This window comes from Hyaena hyaena, unplaced genomic scaffold (genome assembly GCF_003009895.1).
Source record: "Hyaena hyaena isolate Hyena2069 unplaced genomic scaffold, ASM300989v1 scaffold_1491, whole genome shotgun sequence".
In the NCBI taxonomy this organism is placed as follows: domain Eukaryota; kingdom Metazoa; phylum Chordata; class Mammalia; order Carnivora; family Hyaenidae; genus Hyaena; species Hyaena hyaena.
This window is the reverse complement of record NW_024082120.1, coordinates 171513-186971: the sequence shown is the minus strand read 5'-3', so window position 1 is coordinate 186971 and position 15459 is coordinate 171513. Positions and strand designations below refer to the sequence as shown.

The 15459-nt window shown below is 38.4% G+C and overlaps 1 protein-coding gene across 1 annotated transcript in view; it reads left to right on the top strand.

Moving 5' to 3' along the window:
- The window catches only part of DCHS2 (dachsous cadherin-related 2), a 243455-nt gene that overhangs the window by 115702 nt on the left and 112294 nt on the right, over positions 1–15459 (top strand). Inside the window, 1 exon segment of the mRNA XM_039223888.1 lies at positions 7587–7778. Within this exon segment, the coding sequence (XP_039079819.1) occupies positions 7587–7778 (192 nt within the window).

Sequence of the window (15459 nt, the reverse complement as noted above, 5' to 3'; positions counted from 1 at the left end):
CTTTAAATTTTTTTGTGTATGGTATTTTTGACATAATGGTGTTTTAAATGGTTATGTAGCCATTTAATTTTTGATTTTTTTTCCTTTGTGATTTTTGTCTGTTTTAGTTTTATAATCCTTTTTGTTTTGAAATTTGTTTTCATTGTAAGAATCAGCCAAATATTCCCCTGTATTTTGTGTGTGTACTTTAAACAATTTCATTATTTATGTTTAACATATCTGTGTAGAATTTATTTGCATGTGAGGTTAATATCAAATTTGATTTTCTCCTCATGTACTTTGCCAATTTTTTTAGCAACTTATGTGGATAAAACTATATTCCTCAGTGGTTTATGATGTTTCCTTTGTAATATAAAAATAATTTAGGTTTACCAGGATCTGTTTCAGGTCTTGCTTTTGTGTTCTACTGATCTGCTTGCCAATTCTTTTTTTAGATCGCACTTTTTAAATTGTTTATTTGTAATACCTCATTGGACAAGTTACCCCTCACCCCACCCATAGATCTCCTTTTACAAAATTTCCTTTGGTTGCTTTTTTGGGGGAGGGTGGGACAACAAATAGTAGGATTAGTGGTTTCTTAATCCCATTCTTTAATTAAAGCAATAAAAACATGTTATCAGAGCAGTAAGGTTTTTTTTTTTTACTGTAACTTGAAAACAGATATTCAATTTATGCAACTTCTCTATCAACTTTTCTGAAAATACATTTTAGAAGGTGAAAATAAAATATAGTTCTCTTAACAACCTCTGACTAGTTCTACATGCCTTAAGATAGTTTTTATTTTTCCCTTTGCCAGTTTTAGCATTTTGGATTTTATTCTATGATGATGTATGTTGGTTAATAAATTGTGTTTTAGACGTTAAAATATTACTCCTCAGGGCGCCTGGGTGGCTCAGTGAGTTAAACATCTGACTGTGGCTCAGGTCATGATCCAGCAGTTTGTGGGTTTGAGCCCCGCATCAGGCTCTGTGCCGATCACTCAGAGCCTGGAGCCTGGTTTGGATTCTGTGTCTCATTCTCTCGCTGCCCCTCCCTGACTTGTGCTCTGTCTCTCTCTTTAAAAAAATAAATAAAAAAAAAATTTAAAAATATGAGCATTTGATGGGACTTATGAAATATCTTGCTCTTTTGATGTTGCTGTTGTTTAGATTTTATTCCATAATCATAAACTTTGCAGTCTAGCAAGACTTGGAGTGGGGTAAAGAAAATATGGAATGCAAAGAATTTTCATGCGAATACAAAGATTATTATCTGCAAGCAGATAGGAGTGAGGGATGCTTTCTTGAGCAACAGAAGGCATGACCTGGTGGTTAAAATAAAATGCAAGTCAAAGTTAAAGGTTGTCCAAGTGGGCAATGGCAATCTTCTTTCTGGTCCCACCATTCCTAAACACAAGTGTTGCATGGCTTCCATAGTATTCCTGCACTCTTTTTCACTTTGCCAAAGATCACAGGCTTGCCATCTAACCATATAGTCTTGGCATTCTTGGGAACCATTTATACTGGGCCTAGCATTTGCCATGGACAAGGTGCCATGACCTATATGATTCAGGATGAAATTCTCATCATCAAATTTCTCCCTTTGATGGATTTGTTGCCAGTACCATTATGGCATTTGAAGTCACCATCCTGCCACATAAATCATACAATAACTTTTTAAAAGCAGGCCCTTTTATAACCAAATCCCTTCTTCCCAGTGCTCAGAGCATGAAGTTTTTCTGCTTTTTGAGAGTTTGTCTGGAAACAGCTCTTGGGAAATGTGGCCAAAGGGCACATTGGTGATGGGGATGTCAAAGAACATGGTGGAGGTGAGCATGGCTGCATGGCATGGTGTGGCCCCAGGAGGTGACAATGGTGTCTGCAAAGCTATCTCATTCTTTTTCTTTCTTTCTTTTTATTTCAGTTCCAATATAGTTAACATGTGCTGTTACATTAGTTTCAGGTATTAATATAGTGATTCAACAATTCTATCTCATCTGTGATAAGTGTACTCTTAAGTTCCTTCACATATTTCATCCATCCTCCCACTCCCCTCCCCTCTTGTAACCATCAGTTCTCTATAACTACGGGTCTTCTTTTTGTCTTGCCTCTTTTTTCTTTTGTTTTATTTCTTAAATCTACGTATGAGTGAAATCATGTGATATTTATCTTTGTCTCATTTACTTATTTTACTTAGCACTATACTCTGTAGATCTATCCATGCTGTTGCAAATGGCAAGATTTCATTCTTTTTTTATATCTGAGTAATATCCCATTACCAGTATATATATTATATATCTGTATATAATATATTTCATCTTCATTATACATATATAATATATATCATATATATACATATATTATACATATATAATATATATCATCTTCTTTATCCATTTATCCATTGATGGACACTTGTGCTGCTTCCATAATTTGGCTATTGTAAATACTGCTGCAATAAACATAGAGGTGTATACATCTTTTTGAATTAGTATTTTTGTATTCTTTGGGTAAATACCCAACAATGGAATTACTGGATCATACAGTAATACTATTTTTAATTTTTTGAGGAACCTCCATACTGTTTTCCGCAGTGGCTGCACCAGTTTGCATTCCTACCAGCAGTGCAAAAGTGTTCCTTTTTTCTCCATGTCCTCACCAACAGTTATTTCTTGTGTTTTTGATTTGAGCCATTCTGACAGGTGTGAGGTGATATCTCACTATGGTTGTGATTTGTATTTCTCTGTTGATGAATGATGTTGAGCATCTTTTCATTCTTGTTGTTGTTCTCATGAATTTTTTTCCCAAGCTCAAAATAGGGGATAACCATGAAAGCGATTTCTAACAAATGCTTGCATTTTATGGACAATATTGGATTTGTTCATTCATGCAACAAATACTGACACATCCTCACTGTGAGCCAGGCATTAGCGTTGTGGATGCTGGAGGTATAGCAGGGGTAAGATAAGTGTATTACTTGCTCTGGAGAGTACATTCCAGTCAGAGAGAAAGTTAATAAACAAGTAAAAATATATAGTGCAATGCAAAATAGAGATAAGGGCTCTGAAGATGAGCAAAGCAGGGTAAAAGGAAAGAGTATGGCAGAAATGAATGTGCCACTCTTTGGTAGTGTGATCAAGAAAGGCCTCTGTGATTAGGTGGTCTTTGCAGAGATTTGAAAGGAATGAGGAGGCAAGTCATACAAGCTATTGGGCTCTGGGACCTTCAGAGAGCTCAGCATATCCAGAAGGGAGAGAGTGAGTCAGAGAATAGTGGAAAATAAGGACAGAGAAGTAGCTAGGGTCAATTTAAAGGGTATGATTTTACTGAGGTGGTCATGAGAAGCTGTTGGAAAATTCTGAAGCAGGAGAGTGACATGATTTGATCAAGCCATTTGAGTTGTATCTCTCTGGCTGCCTTTACAAAAAGTGGATGATCATGCCATGAGGAAAAACATTGGGAGAAGAGCAGATTCGGGTGGTAGGTATCAGGAGTTCTGTTTGGACGTACCACATTCGAAGTGTCTGTTAGTCACATGAAAGGTGATATCTAATTGGTAGTAGGAGAATGCATGAATCTGGAGAACGAGATGAAGATACCATTAATAAGAGAACATATGTTGGTTTAGTGTATTGGGCCTGGTTCAGATCACTCAGGAGTGTATTCATTTCGTAGGGCTTCTGTAACAAAGAACCATCAAGTGCCTCTCTCTTCTAAGGGCACTTGTCTTTGGATTAAGGGCTCATCTGGATAATCCACAACATGCTGCTCTCAAAATCCTTGACCTAGCCACGTTTTGCAGTATAAGGCAATATTCACTCTTTTATCATATAAGACGATATCCACAGGTTCCAGGGATTAGGGCATGGACTTGTCTTTTGGAGGCCACCATTCACCAACCACAGGCAACGGATGTGGATAGAAAAGAGAAACGGTCTCAGGACTAAGCTGTGGGACACTAGGGTGTTCAGAGGCCAGGAAGAGAATTCAGAGCCAGTGAAAGAAACTGAAAGGAGGTCAGTGAGGTATAGAAGGAGAAGGAAGGTCATGATGGTGTTAATGAGGAAGTGTTGCAATGCGGAGACAGTTGCTGTATGGAAAGCTGCTGAATTATGTAGAAAATAAGGATCGAGCCTTGATTAGACTTGGTAAGACACAGTAATTGGTGAACTTCCCCAGATTGTGTCCAGAGAGTGGCATGCTTGTGTCTGTTGTGGTCCCCGGTGCTGAATCCAACTTCCACTGGAATATTGTAATCCTGTTTTCCCTGAGGGATCCGTGGTTGGCCAAGCACTGAAAATTTAAATTTGTAATTTCTTTTTCTTCTTTCTATTTGAAGTTATGTTTGTGAGCATATTGTGTCAATAACTTGGTTTCTTCAAACAGTTATATGTTCATGGTAGAAATTTTGGAAATTACAATAAGAAAAAAATTAAAATGGATTATTTCATTTGAAGTTTCATTTAAACAAGCCATTTTTTGCAACCAATTTTTTTCTAGGATTTTTTGGTTTGATTGCTCGTGTTTTTGATTGGGCTTTGAGGCTTTTCTATGAATGTCACTGAATTCTGTGATAAGCTTTCCCAGGAGTAGGGAAAGGACAGTGTTGCTGACAATGTGTTGCCCTATAACTTTAGGCTGTCTCTTGGGTTTGGGGATAGCACTGTGAATGGCCGGGCAGGTAACCTCCAACAAAACTTCCTAGTTGTTGGAAAACAGACCCTCCCAGATCAAGGGGCCTGTACTGGTGAGTCAAGTGCAAATAGATCCATTCCATTTATAGAACATCCAGAAAACATGTATTCAAGAGCCAGTGTTCTCAATTTGTCTCTCCAGATGTTAATATAAGGGAAGTGGTAAAAAAAAAAAAAGTTTAATTTCAGAAAGCTAATAAGGGAATCAAGGAAATCTTAATATCATATTAATATTTTGCATTTTTTAAATGTCTGCATTACATTTGTGAGCAATCAGACTAAGGGAGAATGACTCTTGTAAGTTTAGAGTAAAATTCACCAGACTGATCTCAATCTAAAACAGGTCAATTGAAGACAAGGATGGCACTGAGAGTGCTGGAATGTGGCTCTTTGAGTAGCTTCAGGGAAAAAAATCCTCCTGAGATCTCCCCTCAGATCCCAAAATTAGCCTGATAAGATAGTGATAATAGACTCTGACAGATGCTTCTCTCTGATTTAAGTGGCTCTCTCTGAAGAAAAGGCCCAGTGAGCTTATTTACTAATCAGATTTCCTCTTGAAGATTTGGTAAAGCTCTTCCCATTTTCTATTATTTACATTGCCTACATTTATGTGTAAGACAGTGGATATTGGAAAATATAGACCTCATACAGATGCCTAATTAATTATAGGCATTCAAGGCCAAATACTAGTAGGTAGTGTATGTTGTTCTAGAATTCGCTAGAATTCAGTGTTTCTAGGAAGTTGAGTAAAACCAGAAAGGAATATATCCTTCTTTTATGATTCTGAAGCTCAGAATCTGAGCTGCTGACATAAACTGAGATCAGCACTCTTATCTCACTTTTGACTTTCCTATTTTGCCTTGCCAAAAGTCCAGATGAGAGAAAGGTCTAAAAGTGGAAATAAGGAAGCTTGCTTTATATAAGCCAAATTACTTGTTAATATGTGCTATTAAAGACTGAGAATGAGTTTTAGAATTTAACATTTATTGTATTATCTTCTAATCAAGCCAAAATTATTGAGAATACCATATGTTTTTAGAAGATATATTTGGTGTCTTTGGGAACTTGAGGCTACTAAATCACTAACAGCTGCCAGAATGGAATAGACCAAATGTACTTGGAATTTAGTTCTTTGTAGTCGGGAAGTTTGTGGATTTCCTGGTTCAGCCCATCTGATGAGAAGAATAACTCACAAACATGTTAGCTGGTTGCACAGAATAAATAATATTGCCAGAGAATGTGCAATAGATGAGAGTGAAAAGAAATTTACAAGACTGTCATCAACTGAAAACAAAGGCAATTAAAGAGGGGAATAATATTGCCCATTATTGAGTTTCATCAGATGCAGTGGTTCTCAGCCTAGGCACATTGACATTTTGGGCTGGAACATTATTTGTTGTGGGGTTTGTCCTGTGTATTGCAGGATGATTAGTAATAACTCTAGCTTCAACCCACTAGATGCCATAGCACCCTCTCCCCAGTGAAGGCATTGCCAAATGTCTTCGTGGGGCCAGACTTGACCCTGATTGAGAACCACTGTGCTAGACTACTTGAAGAACCCCCAAAGTCACATCCCAGTTATACACTCGAGAGAGAGAGGAATGAAAAGGAAGGCTTATTGAGAACATTGGTTGTTGAACGTGTTATTGGTATGAGGTTTAGTTTGGGAAGAATAATAATTAAGGTAGAATTCCTGTGTATTCTACTGATAAAATGCATATCACTTTATTTTTCAACCTAGAATTAACTGCTGCCCAACCACCTGGATTTGAGTCCCAGTTTTGACAGTTTTTAGCTATGTGATCTTTGGCAAGTTACTTATGCTCTCTGAGCCTGATTTTTCTGGTCCATAAAATGGAGTTTGTTATAGGTTGTTACACTTACAGGTTATAAGTGTAAATCTATGTTAAGCAGTTAGAATAGTACCTGTTATATATAGCATTATAGTTTTTTCCCCTTTTTTCTTTATTTTTCTTTGATTAATCTTCCCTTAAAGTGCTTTCTTTAAGAGTTCCGTAGATGTTTGTTGTTACTGTTAGTAGAGTTAACAAATCAAAAGAACTATACCAAGGCTATGAGCCTAAAATGTTTTGAGTTAAATATAGCCTGTTGTATTTATCACTGTGTATTCTCACAGTTAATATAAATAAATTAAGTGCTTTCATAATTTGTTACTTCATCTTTTCTAACGGGCACAAAAGCACTGCTAATATAAATGGTATTTATGGTATTATCTCTGGGTAGGTGCAGCTCCATGTCATTGTTTTGGCAAGCTGGACATGGGCTGGATTTCATTTCCATGTGCCCACTGGGCAATGTGCCTCTGGGTAGGAGTCAGTGTGCATGAGTGTGCAGGGTCTTGATGGGGACATTGTTCCTAGAAGGAAACCTGGCTTGGAAACTTAAATCTCCTACTCCAAGGTGAATTCTGTTAGCTGGATTGGGTTACTAGTAATTCTGCCATTTACTGCCTTAATTTCTCTGCCCTTCCTTGTTGCTCTGAAGGGTATGGGTGGGGCGTTGAGCCCATCACTTGAAGAGCTTGATATGAAAGGGACTCCATAGATATGTTGTCAAACTGTTAGCATGTGGATGTTTTTAAACCCTTGAAGTTGGATGGGATCATGTAGGCATTGGGAGAGGAATAAAAAGACAAAGGACCAAGAAAGTCAAACTTTCAGAGATGATATAAAAGTATAGGAATTGGCCAAGGAAACTGAGAAGGAGAACTCAGACGAGGAGGAGGGTGAGGTGAGCTCTCACAGAAAGTAAAAGGAGAGAGTTAAAACTGAAGCCTATACTTTGTTAATGGCTGTGGGAGTTACTTGGCTGTGCAAATGATAGTAATTCATGACTGACTGCAAGGTAATGTTAACTTTTCCATTTTCTTACTGATCAACCTCTTGTCTTGTAGGTTAAAGCTTCTGATGCAGATGCAGGACTCTATGGCTTTGTTCAGTATTCTCTTTATGACGGATTCCAAAGCTATGACACATCTCAGGCGTTCCAGATCGACCCACAAGATGGGCGAATCTGTGTTTCTCAAGAGATCGACAGGGAAAGGGATCCAGCCACCTATGACCTCTTGGTGAAAGCTAAGGATGGGGTAAGTGTTCATGTATGAAATTTCAAGCATACTGAAAAGCGAACCACTGTGTACATATCAGAGAGTACCAATGATTATCAATTAGCCAATCTTGTTTCATAAATCACTACCACGCTCCTTTGTGAATATCAGACCTTATTATATATCATTTCATCCATAAGTAGTAAAAACATGACTACAGTAAATTAACAAGAATCCTTTAATAACATCTAACATCTTGGGGTGCCTAGATGGCTCAGTTGGTTAAGTGTCCAACTCTTGATTTTGGCTCAGGTCATGATCTTACAGTTTTGTGAGTTCGAGTCCCATGTCAGGCCCTGAGCTGAGAGTGAAGAACCTGCTTGCGATTCTCTCTCTCCCTCTCTCTCTGCCCCTCTCCTACTCATGTCCCTCTCTCTCTGCCCCTCTCCTACTCATGTTCTCTCTGTATCTATCAAAATAAGTAAATTCACTTTAAAAATAATATCTAATATCTAGTCCATTTAAAATTTTTGTTTATTTCTGAGAGAGAGAGAGAGAGAGATGGCATGAGCAGGGGAGGGTCAGAGAGAGGGAGCCTCAGAATCCAAAACGGGCTCCAGGCTCTGAGCTAGCTGAAAGCACAGAGCACGATCCATGGCCCGAACCCACGAACCGTGAGGTCATGACATGAGCCAAAGTCAGACGCTTAACCCACTGAGCCGCTCAGGCACCTAAAATTTTTAGTATTATCTAAAAACATCCTTTAAAAGGTAGCTTATTTGAATTAAGATTCAAATGAGTTCAGAAATTGATTTGATTACAATATCCCTTAAGTTTCAATCTGTAACAGCACCCCTGCTTACCTTTTCTCTGATGGTATTTGTTTTTGGAAGAAATCGAAATTTTCCTGTACATTTTCCATATTCTGAATATGACTCATTACATCCTTAGGATCTATTTAATGTGCTCTTTTATTATATTTTCTATGAAGTGGCATTTTAAGCCAGAAATCTGATTAGCTTTGGGTTCATTTAGGTGGTGCTGTGTGCTTCTTATTATATATCAGGTACGATGTGGTAATTTTTGAATTCTATTATTCCTTTTGCATTTATTATTTGGAATTCTTCAACTAAGAATGTTCTCTCATCAACTATTTGATTATCTTGAAATACAATTCGTAGAGGAGAGGCAAGTAAGGCTTGATTATTTCTCTTTATCAGTGTTTAGAATAATGAGTTGGTGCATTTACTGTCCCCAAAGGGTACAGATGATTTTTTTGAGTTAGACACTAGTCTAATTATAAATTCTTGGATTTTTATGTTTGAGGCATTTTATATGTTGCTGACATTATTCTTTCTGACGTTCATATTGACTCATCTTGGGTCAATAGAAGCACCTTCAATTTGACTCGTATGTCTTTTTTTCTTTATGATAAACTTTTAAATTGACATATAAAATGCATGCATAAAGGTGCACAAATTATAGTACAGTTTAGTAGATTTTTGCACAACAAACACATGCATGGAAACAGATGAAGACACAGTACCAGCACCCTGGAGGGCCCCCCTCAGGGCCTCTTCCTTATCCCTCGCCCCTGCCTTTAATTTAAGGTTAATCACTGTTGATTCTAACAACAATCACTGTTGACTTTAAACTTTCAGTTAATAGATTTATACACTATATGTTTTTATTGTTTCTTTTGCCAAACATTATATCTGAAAGTCATACATGCTGTTGTGTATAGCAATAGTTTCTTCATTCTTTAGTGGTTTATGGTACTTTTATGGGAATTTGTGGTAATTTTTTATTTATTCAATAATTGATGGCATTGGTTTAAGGCTATTACAAATAGTGCTTTTATTAATATTCTTATACATGTAATTTGATGAACAAATGTAAACATTTCTATTGAGTATGTATTTAGGAGTGGGCTTGCTAAATCTTAGGAAAGCCAAACAAATTTTCAAATGGATACTCCTACCAATAGAGTAGGAGAATTTTATTTTCTCAACATCCTCATGACATTTGGTATTTAATGTCTTTTCAATTATACCAATTCTGGTACCTTTGTAGTGGTGAATCACTTCAGCATTTTACTTTGCATTTCCTTGATGACCAAATGAACTGATGAGCAGTGCTTCCTATGTTTATTGGCTGTTTGCTTAACTTGTTTTGTGAAGTACCTGTTCAGTTCTTTACCTGTTTTCAGTTGTATTGTTGGGTTTTTTTCCTTGTTGATTTGAATGAATTCTTTATATTTTTGGTATTCAAGTCTTTTGTTGGATGTATTTACTGTGTATATCTTCTTGCATTCTGTGGGCTTGCCTTTTCGTTCCCCGAATGGTGACTTTTGAGGAACGGACGTTGTTAATTCTAATAAAGCTCGGTTTATCAATTTGCTTACCTTTACAGCTGGTGCTTTCTCTGTTCTCTTAGAAGTATTTTTTACCTTAGAGACGTGAAGGTATTATCTTACGTTTCCTTCAAAAACTCATTTTTTTCAACCTAGTGAGAGAAAGGCTTGCTATTTATTTTTTTTCCAGCATGAACACCAAAGCACGTGGTTATGTATGTGTATGTCTATATTGGACCTTATTTGTCTATACTGTGCTTAATTAAACTTAGTTGTTTAAGCTCTACTATAATAGGTCATGATATTGTATATTCTTTTCGCTTTGTCTTTCATTTTCAAGATTGCCTTGGCTATTCCTGGTTCTTCTATTTACATTTTCAGGTACATTTTAGAAACAGTTTGTTCAATTTTCATTACACTACAGCAAAGATAGCCTACTTTATACACATTGTTCTGTATTTTGATTTTTTCACTTAGTCTATGTTGGCGACTTTTCTTGTTTCTTTTTCGTCTGTTTACTACTCCTTTGTTGGGCACTGCTAACACCTCTCTGGTGTAATCTGTTTTGAACATAGTAGGCAGATCTACCTACTTAAGACATGACTTTTTTGGGAAAAATGAGTCTAAATAAATTTATTATAAGTAAACATTGAGAAACTACCATGAAAATATAGTCATTTATATTTGGTGAAACTACCATGATTTGATTAGATTTTTCAGCTCCTGACTGTATGGTTTCAGGAATTTTTGCTTCTTTGTAAGAAAAGATGTAGGAAACAAAGGTAAGAGTAAACAGAGGAATTTAGACTAATTCAAATCTACATGATTTTTCAAAGCTCAATATATGCACACAAAAGTATTAATGCAAGACTTCAGAAATATATTCTTAATAGAGTTTGAGACAATTATAAAAGCCCATCCTAGAAGTGAAAAACCAGTTTAAATCCAATTCTGTAGTAGTTAAACATCTGTTTCCAATTAGTTGATTTCAGATGATCTTGTAAAAGTATATAAAGAAGTTATCTTAACAGAAGTAAGATCGTTTAATGCCGGAAATTTTTTATCTCCCCAAAGCAGTGCAATTAATTAGGATTATTGGCAGTGGAATAAAAAACAAATCAACCCAGACATTTAATTTAAACCTCCTTGCTTTTGTCTGTTTCCATATTGAACCTACTCTCCACAAGTTATGAAGAATGCTGCCTTTTCCTCTCAGCTTACCAGACTCCACTGCAGTGTTCATGTGCATCTTTAACTATCTCTCTATAAAGTTTTGCCAGACCGAACAAAAGGGATGCATTTTTTATTTCCCAGCCAAAAGGTATTTTTGAATTTAATTTTAATTTTTTAAGTTTTATTTATTTATTTTGAGAGAAAAGGAGAGAGCATGAGCAGGGGAGGGGCAGAAAGAGAGAGAAGGAAAGAGAGAATCTCAAGCAGGCTCTGTGCTGTTAGCCTGGAGCCTGATACCAAGCTTGAACTCATGAACTGTGAGATCATGACCTGAGCTGAAATCAAGTCAGATGCTTAACTAACTAAGCCACCCAGGTGCCCCAAAAAGTGATTTTATTTTAAAGATAGCTGAGAAAGTGTTTACAAACAGACTGAGCAGCTTTTTGCTACATTTTAGAAATCAAAGAGATGATCTCCAGATTGATGATTGCTATGGTCTGAATGTTGGTGCTCTCTCCCCTCAATTCATATGTTGAAAACCTAATACCAAGGGTGATGATATTATTAGGTGGGGACTTTGGAAGATGGTCAGGTCATCAGGGTGGAGCCCTCATGAATGGAATTAGCTTTCTTATAAAGGAGGCCCCAGGGAGCCCCTTAGCCTCTTCTACCTCCTAAGGACCCCAGGAGAAGTTGGCAGGCTCCCTGTCTTCACCAGAACCTGATCTTGGACTTGTAGCCTCCAGAATTGTGAAAAACAAATGTCTGTTGCTTGTAAGCCACTCAGTCTATGGTATTTAGTTATAGAGCTGGAATGGACTAAGACAATGACGTATGTGAGTCAGAACATCTTTCCGTTTAAAAACTCCTTATTTTATAGAAGGAAAACCCTCTGACAAAACACAACATATTTCAGTTTTGTTAGAACAGAAACAACTTTCCTGTGGGTACTTCATATTCAAAGTTCCTCCCTACCTACCGTTTGGCTGATTTCATCCTAAATCAGGCCCTGGAACAGACTCGAGCTCTCCTGAACTCTGAGTGGTTTAATATTGGTTTCATTATTCTTTAGGTATGAGCAAGGGGATGTCTGCCATTGAAAAAAATAATTTGTTATACTCCCACATTCCAAGAAGGAGTGGGGGCATGCCCCACAATGGGATGGGGGTGTGGTATATGCACAATGGGAAGCCCTGGGGTGGGTGAGGAGGCCAAGGGAGAGAGAGAAAACTGTGGGCAAGTGCCTTTCTTGTGGTTTCCATGAGAAGGAATAGGAAAGGCAGAATGAGCAGGCTTAGGATTGGTTAGTTTAAGTACTTTCAACAAGCTGTCGTGTATAGAGTCTGTCTCTAGCTGTCTGGCACTTGACCCTAGGGTGATTAGGACAGATGAGTAGTGGCTTGACGTATGAAAGACCAGTAAAGGATGTTGTGGGGTTTGGGCTTCAGACTGGTTGGTTTGCATTTGAAAAGCATGCTCACTTGATCCTGGGCAATCCTCCAGGATCAGCAAGGCCCAATGTCAGAGCATCAGACACAGAAGATAGAAGACATGGCTAATACACTGCCCTGTTATGGAGTTCCCTCTCATAGGAAGGCAAATAGCTGAACTCTTAGTATCCTTAAGGCTATGGAAAAGAAAATCTTTGCAGCTACCTCATTTCACTCTAGTTTATTGGAAATAGCACCCAGTGATAATGAGAAAATTCACTATTCAGTTTCACTTTTGTCCCAGCATAGCATCTCACCTCATCAAAGACAGTGTTTTTGCCTTGGCCTGGGCTACTTTCAGCACTTTTTTTTGTCTTTTGTGTCAGACCCTATGTGTTCCCAGGCAAGCTTCACTCAATACTGCTAGGTCCTAGGCAGAGAGTCCACACACTTTTTGTCAGGTGTCATTGGCAAATGCTCCTCCTTTTCATCTTCCTCCCCTCCCCACTTTTCTCTGGTGCCATCCTTCTCCTCATCTTCATCTCTTCCTTCTGTGTCTTCTACCTTATCTCTGTCTCCTTCCAAGTTTATCTCCTTTAGATGCTCCTGACTTTGTAACCCCATATGTTCTAAAGTCTTCCATTTCTCCATCCTGTGGGGATCAAACTACTATAAATCCTTCAGGAGAAACTGACAGGCATTTGTTTCGATTGTGCCCCCACTAAACAATAGAGCAGCTCATGCTTCTTGGCCAGCATGGCAGTGGTGTGAGGACTTGGCTCTGTCAGAGGGCTACTGGCTTCATCAGATCCATCTTCCTCCTTCCTGCTGCTTGTGGCAGATCAGTTGTTCAATGCTAATCATACCCCATCCTCTGTGATGACCTTTTTAACCACATCCATGGATACCTCGGTGCTGGCTTCCACACATTCCTGCTTGTTACCACTTTTAGGCTCTGCCTTTTTTTGTTTGTTCATTTTGACTTGCCTATGTTTTTCTTCTCTGACCGAAGTGCCTTCAGGTGTCCTGCAAACCAGAGGCTCTTTGTGGTGTCATAGAAGTATAGGCCTTCAGGGTTTCTTCCTCTTCCTTACTACAGACACCCCCCCAAAAGCAGTGTCTGATGATTCATAGCCACCAAAATGCTTGATCTAGCAGTGAGCTAATTCCCCAAAGCATAATCTGAGTCCACACCTATTTGTCTTTTTTCCCCTTCCTTAGAATTTAGTGGAGCATATTTGAATGCACAATGGGTTTGTCCACCTTTATAAACTGTTTCCAGTGGCCTCCAAAGATGATTGTGCTCACCTGTGGAGTGGAGCGACAGACATTTGGCAGCCCAATTTGGGTGTGGGCCCTGTTCCTCATGGGGACAGCTTGCTCCATATGAATGTGCCCAGATTAAAAGCATGCATATCATAGTGATACATATAATCCCTTGCAACCTTATGGAAAATACCAAAAAAAGTTAACTGTGTCTTCCGGGCTACCATCTAATACCCACTGTGACTTAAGGAACCCCTTATTGGTTTGACTTGCTCTCAGGCCTTGGTTACCAAATGAAGAACCCAACGATCTGTGTAGTGGATAGGGTCAATTCACCTTTCTTGGGACGATCAGACAACAACATATTCAATGTTGGTGAAGGTGGGAAACGTGTATTTCTACAATCTGAGTCTTTTTAACATCTTGTGTCTGGAAGTGGAATATCGGAGCTTCAAAGTCTCCTCTTTACCCAGCTCTTGGATATTTTCTTTTCCATCTGAGTGGCCTTGCCTCCTTCTTATCCATCATGTGGGTCCGAAACCACACAGGGAGATGTAAGGAAGGAGCTCCGTGTGCCGCTCTCCTGGAAGTGAATCTTCATGGCACAGTCCTAGTGATACATTTTTTAATGAACATCTTTGAAAAAAAAATTTTTTAGGGGCACCTGGGTGGCTCAGTCGGTTAAGCATCTGACTTTGGCTCAGGTCATGATCTCACGGTTCATGGGTTCGAGCCCCATGTTGGGCTCTGTGCTGACAGCTAGCTCAGAGCTGTGTCGGATTCTGTATCCCCCTCTGTCTCTGACCCTCCCCTGCTCACGCTATCTCTCTCTCTCTCAGAAATAAATAAAACATTAAAAATTTTTTAAAATTTTTAATATTTATTTATGAGAGAGAGAGACAGAGTGCAAGTGGGGGAGGGGCAGAGAGAGAGGGAGACACAGAATCTGAACCAGGATCCAGGTTCTGAGCTGCCTGCAGAGAGTCTGAGACAGTACTCCAACTCATGAACCACAAGATTATGACCTGAGCTAAAGTCAGATGCTTAACTGAGCCACCCAGGCGTCCCTAGTGATACATTTTTAAAGATAAACTAGAAAATCTGTCCCCATGCCGCCTGTCCCAACCATAGGCATTTAACAGTTTCCTATTTTTTCCACTTTGTTTGGACTTAAAATTGCCTCCAATGCTCCTCTGTTTGCCTCAGAATATATAAGAGCAAGCAGCATAAGTGCTTCTGTGGGTGTGTGTATACATGTGTGTATATATGTATTATCCAATGTGCAGTCTTTATTCTGTTGTCTGCATAATCTTTAGAAATTTCCTCTGTGATGAACCATGCATTTCTGTAGGGTGAGGCCTGCTTTTGTCATAATGATTCTGTACACTATCTATGAGCAGCCTATGTCCCTGATCAAAAAAGCTGGTAACAATGCAGATAGCAATCTAGCTTGGATTTGAAGAATAAATGAACTCATACAAAATATTTTAGGTTCAAG